Source organism: Dipodomys ordii, unplaced genomic scaffold, assembly GCF_000151885.1.
Source record: "Dipodomys ordii isolate 6190 unplaced genomic scaffold, Dord_2.0 Scaffold33, whole genome shotgun sequence".
Taxonomy (NCBI): domain Eukaryota; kingdom Metazoa; phylum Chordata; class Mammalia; order Rodentia; family Heteromyidae; genus Dipodomys; species Dipodomys ordii.
The window spans coordinates 2,556,076-2,566,600 of record NW_012267249.1 but is presented as its reverse complement, the minus strand read 5'-3'; the positions used below and the strand labels follow the sequence as shown (position 1 = coordinate 2,566,600).

The following is a 10,525-nucleotide window of genomic DNA, read 5'->3' as shown; positions in this document are numbered from 1 at the left end:
AAAAAAAAAAAAAAACATGCCCACAGCCTCCAACAACAATCTCCAAAACTGATTCTAATACCATCTAATTCTGTCTCAAGTTTTCAAATCTTGAATGTACTTTTGAGGATAGAAGCATTAACTGAGGAAGCTGTGGTAGTGCACTTGAAGACTAAGGCAGGAAGTTGGCTTGAATCCAAGAGTTTGAGACTAATGTGGACAACATAGTGAGATCCCACATTCTCATAAGAACTAATTAACTGACTTCACTGAATTTTAATCTCAATTATTCTCACATACCCTACCTCCATCTCTATTTTAGCTTTCCAAACTGTTCTTTCATTCTCTCTGTAACACGTAAATACAAACATAGAAGATTCTAACCAGTACCTACCATCTTTTTTTTTTTTTTGCCAGCCCTGGGGCTTGAACTCAGGGCTTAGGCACTGTCCCTGAGCTTCTTTAGCTCAAGGCTAGTGCTCTACCACCTGAGTCACAATGCTACTTCCAGCCTTTTCTGTTTATGTGGTTCTGAGGAATTGAGCCCAGGGCTTCATGCAAGCACTCTACCACTAAGTCACATTCCCAGTACCTACCATCTTTGTTGAAGGTTTTTTTTTGGAGGCAGTACCAAAGCCTCATGCTTGCAAGGTAGGTGCTCTACCACTTGAGCCATGACTCTAGTCCCCAAAGTAGTTTTTTTTGGGGGGGGTCCGGTCATGCATGCAAGGCAAGCACTCTACCACTGAGCTACCTTCCCAGCCCCCATAATGTAGTTTTGAAGATTACACATTACCTCATTGTAAGGTGAAAAAATAAACTGAAAGATGATCAGCAGTCCAATTAGAGTGGGTTGGCTGTCATAAAAACCAAATGCAGCAAAAAGTTCCTTTCGACCAATTAAGACAGCAAACAAGAAAAAACACAGGAAAGAATTCATCTAGAAAACAGGACATAAAATTTTAGGTTATTACTAAACTGACTTCATTTGTGGGATAAACAGTATCACAAAAATACAACCAAAAAAATCATGGTGTGATTTTTAAGGAGAATGATATTGTGATCAAATCAAAAGTCATTTAGTTTTATAGTTTTCCCCCTTATATTCTCAAAAGAAAAAAATTCCCCGAGTATTTAAACCATACAGTTTTCTACAGTGGTAGGATTGAGGTGAGCCTCTTATAATTGAGTCTGACACGGCCAATGGCAATGGAGTATTGAAAGGCCAGAACAGATTCTGCTTTAACCTTAATGTGTAAGCTCCTTAAAGTTTCTTTAGGACTGCTGGAGCTGTACTGAATCATTACAAAAGCCAAGGGGAAAAGGATGGAAGGGTGTGTATGTTGTGGGGAGGGGGGGGGGAGAACCAGATCTATCTTTATCAATAAGTGAAGGGGGGAGGAATCTACACTTGGAGTAAAGTTGGAGAACACATGCCATTATTTTCCCTAAGCAGATCAGGAACTCAGAGGCCACACATACAACAAATTTAAGTGTGCCATCCAAACCATTTACCTGCTATCCAAGAAGCTACTGCACAGAATGGATCTTGGACTATGAGGTTTGCCTGCCACCCGGAATGAAGTAAAAAGCATCTCTGGTGCTCAGCCTTGATAACCCAATGCATCGAGCATAGCAAGCCCCACAAAAAACACACAGTGAAGATGTCCACACTTAGAGTCTATGCATACATTCTTATCAAGTGACCAGAGACCTCTTGAAAATTAACTTCTGGTTTGCTACTCCTCCCTACTGGAGTCTGGATTCCTGGTCATGAGACACCTGAGCCTTTCCTTCTGAGTTATGTAAAGCCACCTGTCATTATATAGTCTGGAGCCATCTATCATCAGGTGACAGTGGTTGCACAGGCAAATGAAACAAACGGATTAGGAAGGTATGTGTTCCTACTCTATCCAGTATGCCCATTCCTGCCACTCTGCTACCCCTTAATCAGTCCTTACTCATAGGAAATTCCTATAGTCATTTAATTGAGAAGGAAAAAAATAAAGTGTATTATATGAATAGCGATATGCTGGTATTGGCTCAAAGTAGTCGACTGTGGCATTACAACACCCTTCAGGGATGGTCATGGAAGGCAGGCAGTGGTGCAAGGAATATTCTCCATGAAGAAAGCTGCAAGTACTATGTCTCACTGACCAATCAGTGGAGGAGACACCTGTCCAGCAGAGGAGATACTTGCCAGTAGGCAAGTAATGGTTTGACTGGATGATCAGGGCTGTGGGACAAACTAGAGGATGGCTAAAACAGGAGGGCTGGAGAAAAGGTGCATGGAAGACTTCAACAGCTCAGAGTATGATTATACCATGGCCTAACATGAAAGTTCACAAAGAGCCTCATGATATAGGAGGTACATACATGATGATCAGGAACAAATACCTGTTCTGTGGAGGTCAGCCAGACTGGTTTTACTGCACTCAAGGACTTGGTCAAGGGACTCATGCCCAGTGGCCAAGGTGGTTGAGATAGGAGTCAATGCATTAGACAACACCTTCCACCTGGCAAGAGCCAGTTACCCAATCTATCAGCAGGCACAATCAACCTCAGTTCTCAGAGACCAGCCCCACCACCTTGTGGTAGACAAATTCCACTGGACCCTTTCTTTCATGGAAAGGACAGTGATTTTCCTTATAGAATGACCACTGAAAGCCGGGTGCAGGTGGCTCACGCCTGTAATCCTAGCTACTCAGGAGGCTGAGATCTGAGGATCACAGTTCAAAGCCAGCCCGGGCAGGAAAAATCAGTGAGACTCTTTATCTCCAATAAACCACTAGAAAACCAGAAGTGGTGCTGTGCTCAAGCAGTAGAGTGTTCGCCTTGAGCTGAAGAGTTGAGGGATAGTGCCCAAGCCCAGACTTCAAGCCCCATGACCAAAAAAAGAAAAAAAGAAGAATGACCACTGAATTTGAGCCTGGATTCGGATTTATGTAATGTCTTCCTCCCTTGTACCCATACAGAATAACTTGAAGCTAGGGAAATCATTTTCCTACCTAAAGATGTATAGCAACAAAAATGTGCCCCTGGGGGTTCAAAAGTCCTCACATGTTACCCATCCCCCACAATCAGGTGATCATCAGAAAGGTACAGAGCTTTACTGAAGACTCTAACTCACATACCTGTAATCCTAGCAATCTGGAGACTGAATGAAGCAGGAGGATCTCCAGTTTCAGGCCAGCCACAGTTAGATAGTGAGACACTGTCTCAACAATAACAAAAACAAAAAACTGATCCCTGATCAGTTAAGTCTACATACATATATAACCAGCCAACAAGGTAGTGCTATTTCATCCATGGCTGGAAAATCTGTTGGCTATGTCTTCAGACCTATGTCTTAGGAACTACTTTCTTCTTTTTGTGCTCTACCATTTTTAGTGAACATGTAATTATTTTTAAGTGAGGAAAAATGTTTTTAAAAAAGCATTTAAGGAGAGGCGGAGGGGGGGGGGAAGCATTTAAAGGGCTTAGACTGTAGCTTAGTGGTAGAGTGCTTGCCTAACATGCAAGAAGCCCTGGGTTCAATTCCTCAGTACTACATAAACAGAAAAAGTTGGAAATGGCACTGTGGCTCAAGTGGTAGAGTGCTAGCCTTGGAGGAAACAGAAGCTCAGGAACAGTGCCCAGGCCCTGAGTTCAAGCTCCAGGACTGGCTAAAAAACAAACAAACAAACATGTAAATATCCAACTTCGCCAGGCACCAATGGCTCACACCTGTAATCCTAGCTACTTAGGAGACTGAGATCTGAGGATCACAGTTCAAAGCCAGCCTGGGCAGGAAACTCCATGAGACTTTTATCTCCAACTAACCACTAAAAAAAACTATAAACAGCATTGTGGCTCAAGTGGTAGAGTGCTCGCCTTGAACTGAAGAGCTGGGGGACAGTGCCCAAGCCCAGAATTCAAGTCCCACAACCCCCCCCCCAAAAAAAAAGATCAGAGATTAATAGACTGCTTCATCTACTTTGAAGTCTGTATTAACCTCTCTACTACATGACCTCTTGTGCCTACTATGCTTTAAAAAATATAACTGTCATTCTAAACTTACCTGGCTAATAATGATATTTTTGACCGTGTGTCCCAACTTCCAGTGCCCCAGTTCATGGCCTAGTACAGCAAGTACCTCTTCATTTTTACATCCTTGTTTCTTATTCTGAATCTAAGAATAAAAGGAACGTAAATTATCAACAACTTATAAAAAGTTTGAACCTTTGACTTTAATAATAATACTCTTTCACACGTTTTTTGTTTTTTTTTTTGGTCAGTCGTGGGGCTTGAACTCTGGGCTTGGGCTCTGTCCTGCTCTTCAGCTCAAGACTAGTACTCTACCACTTAAGCTACAGCACCACTTCCAGTTTTCTGGTGGTTTATTGGAGATAAGCGTCTCATGGACTTTCCTGCCCAGGCTGGCTTGGAAGCGTGATCCTCAGACCTCAGCCTCCAGGGTCGCTAGGATTATAGGTGTGAGCCACCAGCTCCCAGCTCTTTCACAGATTATAACTTAAATAAACAATCAGACTTTTGTGTAAAACTTTGCTTACTAAAACATTCTCTGAACCATCACTCCATGTGAGACACTGGGTTAAACACTGAAGACAGAATCACAAATATTCCCCAATTCTGCTAAGCTTTCGGCTAACACTAACTTAGATTGGGAAAAAATACATACATCTTTATCAATAAGACAACAGTAGACTCAAGCAGAACTGGATTTTCTTTTCTTTCCACACTAATTTTACCTAAAGACAGAAATAAGTACCACCTCTCTTTCACATTTACATAGCACTTCCTTTTCATAAAATCCATACACGGACTCCTTAGATGCTCACAAAGCAGGCTGGCAAGAAGGGAAGTCTTACATTTTTTAGAGATAAAGAAAAAGAAGCTGAGGCAAAATGTCTTGTTAGTAGGTAAGTGCATAAAGCCCATCTCTCTGGAGTGTGCACACTTTTACAACACTTAGCAGCCAGGACTTGTTTTCTTATACAATAAGAAGGTTTTCATATACAGCTTGCTTATATATATTTGAATTATTCCTTTACTTAAGCTGCTTTTTAGGGCTGGGAAGGTGGCTCAGTGGTAGAGCGCTTGCCTTGCATGCATGAGACCCTGGGTTCCATTCCTTAGCACCACATAAGCAAAAAGAAAAAAGCCGGACGTGGCACTGTGGCTCAAGTGGTGGAGTGCTAGCCTTGAACTGAAGAGCTGAGGGACAGAGCCCAGGCCCAGAGTTCAGGCCCCACAACCGGACCCAAAAAAAACAACAAAGTTGTTTTTCAGACAGATGGTTCCAGTTATTCTATTTGTCTTCAGAAGAGCAAAATTCCAGAGAGGAACTATCCTAAATACTTTTTACAATTAATAGCCAGAAGCTGAGGACTGGTGGCTCAAACCTGTTATCCTTGCTATGCAGAAGGCTGCAACCTGGAGGATGGAGGTTCCAAGCAGGCCGATAAAAAAAGGTCTATGAAACCCTATTTCCAATTATCTAGCAAAATGCCATACAAGCATGATTTAAGTGGTACAATGCCAGCTATGAGCATGAAACCCAAGGTAATTATAATGTAACAGTATGTATTAATTAGTAATCTCTCCCAAATACTAGAACTTTATAAGGGGCCATGAGATTTTTATTTGGTAATCTCCCTGAATTTGCTCCTCACTGCATAGAAACTGGTGTTACTTTGAGTTATCAAAGACACTTCTATAGAAACTAAGGCCAGAGCCTCTTGGGAAAAGAACTCACTTTAACTTTAGCTTTCACTTCTTCATTGTCCCCTTCTCCATCATTGTGAGCTTCCATACCAGACTTCTCTTGGATATCTTTGTTTAGTGCTGAGTACTCTTCTAGTAGAGTGTCAAATAAAACTATTCGCTTATTCTTGAAGAAGCCATAAAAATAAGCATTGCTGTGGGAAGAGCGCTTAGATCCTAAGGAAAAGACAATTCAAAGCATGGGACATAATTTAAAAGACTGGGTCCCTTGGAGAAATTCTCAGAAGTTGAATTTCTGAAAAGAACACTGACATTTTCATTTTTTTTAATATCTGGAGCAAAACTGGATCAACGGAGAACCCCACCAAGCAATGAATTGTCTACTTTTCTACTTTCCTTCATCCTTGGCAACTAATACTTGCAGTTTATAACAATAATCAAAATGAGCCTAAATATTAGACAGTGTGGAATCAGTAATTCCAATACTGCTAAGATTTTTTTTTTTTTTTTAACATAGTAGGGCTTGAATTCAGGGCCTGGGCACTGTCCCTGAGCCTCTTTGTGCTCAAGAATAGTACTCTACCACTTGAGCCACAGAGCACTTCTGGCTTTTTCTGAGTAGTGTACTGGAGATAAAAGTCTTACAGACTTTCTTGCCCGGGTGGCTTTGAACCTTGATCCTCATATCTCAGCCTCCTGAGTAGAATTACAGACTTGGGCCACCCGCACCTAGCTACAAAATGAAAAAAATTTTGTTTTGTCCATTGCAGGGATTGAACTCAGGGCCTAGGAGCTGTCCTTGAGCTTCGATATACTCAAAGCTAGCGCTCTACCACTTGAGCCACAGCATCACTTCCAGTTTTCAGGTGGCTAATGGAGATAAGAGTCTTATGGACTTTCCTGCCTGGGCTGGCTTTGAACTGTGATCCTCAAATCTTAGCTTCTTGAGTAGCTAGGATTAAAGGCATGAGGGGCTGGGAAGATGGCTTAGTGGTAGAGCACTTGCCTTGCATGCCTGAGGCCCTGGGTTCGATTCCTCAGCACCACATAAGCAAAAAGAAAAAAAGCCGGAAGTGGCGCTGTGGCTCAAATGGTAGAGCGCTAGCCTTGAGCTGAAGAGCTGAGGGACAGTACCCAGTCCCTGAGTTCAGGCCCCACAACCGGACCAAAAATAAAAAAAATAAAAAAATAAAGGCATGAGCCCCCGGAGCCCAGCTGAAATGAAATTTTAAGCAGTGTTTTTAGAGAATTTTAACAACAAAAGATCATATTCTGCAAAAGAAACAAAACTTCACACATACATAAGGTTCCAGTATTGTCCAGAAAAAATACAAGTAAACACTATAAACATAAACTTATGAAAAAATGTATTATAATCCTAACGTACATATTACTGAGTTCTACAAGTATGAATATTTATTTCTTCCCTTTTGCTTTTCTGTCTTTCTAGAGTTTTTAAAATAAGCACCAGGGGGCTGGGAAGGTGGCTCAGTGGTAGAGTGCTTGCCTTGCATGCCTGAGGCCCTGGGTTCGATTCCTCAGCACCACATAAGCAAAAAGAAAAAAAGCCGGAAGTGGCGCTGTGGCTCAAATGGTAGAGCGCTAGCCTTGAGCTGAAGAGCTGAGGGACAGTGCCCAGGCCCAGAGTTCAGGGCCCACGACCGGACCCAAAAAAAAAAAAACAAAAACAAATAAAATAAGCACCGGGGCTGCGAAGTTAGCTCAGCAGTAGAGCGCTTGCCTTGCATGCCAGAGGCCCTGGGTTCGATTCCTTAGCACCACATAAGCAAAAAAGAAAAAAAAGCCAGAAGTGGCACTGTGGCTCAAGTGGTAGAGCACTAACCTTGAGCTGAAGAGCTGAGGGACAGCGCCCAGGCCCAGAGTTCAGGCCCCACAACCGGACCAAAAATAAATAAATAAATAAAATAAAATAAGCACACTGGGCTAGGAATGTGGCTTAGTGGTAGAATGCTTGCCTAATATGCATGAAGCCCTGGGTTCCATTCCTCAGTACCATGTAAACAGAAAAGCCTAATTAGTGCTGTAGCTCAAGTGATAGAGCACTAGCCTGGAGCACAGAGAGGCTCAGGGAAGTGCCCAGGCCATGAGTTCAAGCCCCAGGACCAGCAAAAAATAAAAATAATAAAATAAGCACACTTAGATGGGCACTGGTGGTTCATGCTTATAATCCTAGCTACTCAGGAGGCCTACAGTAGGCCTATAATCCTAGCTACTTCAAACTAGGATGTGAAGATCCCATCCAGGCAGGAAAATCTGTGAGACCCTTATCTCCAATTTACTACCAAAAAACCAGAAGACACTTCAAGTGGTAGAGTACTATCCTTGAGCAAAAAAAGCTCAGGAACAGTGCTTTGGCCCTGAGTTCAGGCCAGCCCCAGGATTAGCAACAACAACAACAAAAAAGGTCCCTGTACTAGACTAAGATTTTTCTATTGCTGTGCTTCACATGTAGTATATATTGGATAATACTTGTTTATTGGGTGGATTAATGATACTTCTTGAGCTTGAAGAAATATAATTAAAAACAGTGAAAATTAAAACATTCTATGCAAATATAAGGCATGCCACTTAGGTCTTCATGCTGTGTGTGTGTGTGTGTATGTGTGTGTGTACATGTCAGTGTATGCATGTGTGTGCATGCAAGGTTTGAAACCAGGGCCTGAGTGCTGTCTCTGAGCTTTTCTGTTCAAGGCTAGTGTTATACCACTTGAGTGACATCTCTGTGTTTTTTACTTCTGGTGGTTAATTTGCAATAAGAGTCTCATAGAGACTTTACTATCCCAGCTGGCTTGAACAACAACCCTTAGATGTCTCCTGAGTGGCATGAGCCACCAGCACCCAGCTTTTTTTCTTTTTTAATGTCTCAGTCATCCTCTGGTGGTATTTAACATTAGTGACCATTCCTCCTAGAATCACTGCATTTTTCCTTGTGATATTAGGGTTTGAACTCAGGGCCTCACACTTGCTAGGCAGGTGCTCTACCAGTTGTCAACCCACACTTCTTTTTTTTTTTTTTTGGGTCCAGTCGTGGGGCCTGAACTCTGGGCCTGGGCACTGTCCCTCAGCTCTTCAGCTCAAGGTTAGCTAGCACTCTACCACTTGAGCCACAGCGCCACTTCCGGTTCTTTTTGCTTATGTGGTGCTGAGGAATTGAACCCAGGGCCTCATGCATGCAAGGCAAGCACTCTACAACTGAGCCACCTTCCCACACTTCTTTTATTTGGGTTCTTTTTAATGCCCCTTGAGTAAGAAAAGATGGACAGTAACTTCAAAAGTCTAGAGCTAGATCTAGGATCTAGTATCTTCAAGCAATTTATTTTTAGATCACTTTTGGAGTAGCTGGAGCTCCCTGGTTTTCAACTGCTGACACCTTCTTGAAACAAGAATGAGTTTAGATACTCATCCGTGAGCTATCATTCAGGAATAGTACAGATCTAAGAGCTATGCTAATACCTAAGGTTAACAATTTATTAGGGCTTTCATACATTTTGTTAGCTGTCTTGTAGTTCCAACTCACAGACCTAAGAAATAAACCTGTGAGTAAAGGAAAACCACTATGTTTCTGTATGAGGCGATTCCAACAATGTATGGCTACAGGAAAAGCCCCATCGGGATAGACGTCAAACTTCTGTATATTCTTTTTCTTTCTTTTTTTTTTTTTTTGTCAATTTTGGGGCTTGAAATCTGGGCCTGGGCACTGTCCCTGAGCTCTTCAGCTCAATGCTAGAGCTCTACCACTTGAGCCACAGTGCAACTTTGGTTTTCTGGTGGTTAATTGGAGAGGAGAGTCTCATAGACTTTCCTGCCTGAGCTGGCTTTGAACTGCGATCCTCAGATCTGTCTCCTGAGTAGGTAGGATTGCAGGCATGAGCCACTGGTGCCTGGCAACTTGTGTATATTCTTACACGTGTGTTTCTCCCTGCTCACTTCTAGACTCTACTTCGAGAGCTCAGGAAATCTCACATCATGCAAATTTGAGAGAGGGCTTCTCATATGGAAAACCTAAGAAAGTAAGTACTCATTTCTCCAAATCTGTAGCAGTAAGCCAAAATCCCAGGCTTAGTCAAGATGCATCCATTAGGAACTCTTGAATAGTCAGCTAATTACACAAGGAAGCAAGGCAGTCAAGAATTAATTCAGCAGGTGCCAGGGGCAGGATGTTAGTAATTAACCCAGTATTCTGCAGTGGCAACAGCAGTATCCTTCCTACACTGGCTTCTTTTTTTTGGGGGGAAGGTCCGGTCATGGGGCCTGAACTCTGTCCCATGGGGCCTTGGCGCTGTCCCTCAGCTCTTCAGTTCAAGGCTAGTGCTCTACCACTTGAGCCACAGCGCCACTTCCGGCTTTTTTCTTTTTGCTTATGTGGTGCTGAGGAATCAAACCCAGGGCCTCATGCATGCAAGGCAAGCGCTCTGCCACTGAGCCACCTTCCTAGCCCTACACTGGCTTCTTATGACTTTTAAGTTCATAGTTTCCTTACATTATGGTCTGAGTTCTAAGGTTGGTAAACTTAGCCTTCTGGAGATTTTTGTATTTCAATAAGGAATTTATTCTGCTTAAATTGGCCAAAATTGGTTGGTAGTGCTTCAGAACTTAACTAACACAATGTTTTTTAAAGGTATCTCAGTATTAACACGACCTTTAGAATTCCTATTTTGGGTTACATCTGAATTTGATGTGGCCACACCTTTCTCCGCCCATACCCTAGATAAGGCCTAGCCCAGGCCCAGAGGCCCTCTCTCTGCTCTTGTCTAGCTCTTCTCAAGCTCTTTTCTCTCTCTTTCCCAGCTCTCTCTCT

At 42.6% G+C, this 10,525-nt stretch overlaps 1 protein-coding gene across 1 annotated transcript in view; it reads right to left on the bottom strand.

Moving 5' to 3' along the window:
* Window positions 1-10,525, bottom strand: part of Zmpste24 (zinc metallopeptidase STE24) — a 26,210-nt gene that overhangs the window by 2,802 nt on the left and 12,883 nt on the right. Inside the window, exons 7-9 of the mRNA XM_013016964.1 lie at window positions 5,738-5,922; window positions 4,040-4,150; window positions 776-919 (exon numbers count right to left, since the gene is read on the bottom strand). Coding sequence (XP_012872418.1) covers window positions 776-919; window positions 4,040-4,150; window positions 5,738-5,922 — 440 coding nt within the window. The remainder of the gene's footprint in view (window positions 1-775; window positions 920-4,039; window positions 4,151-5,737; window positions 5,923-10,525) is intronic.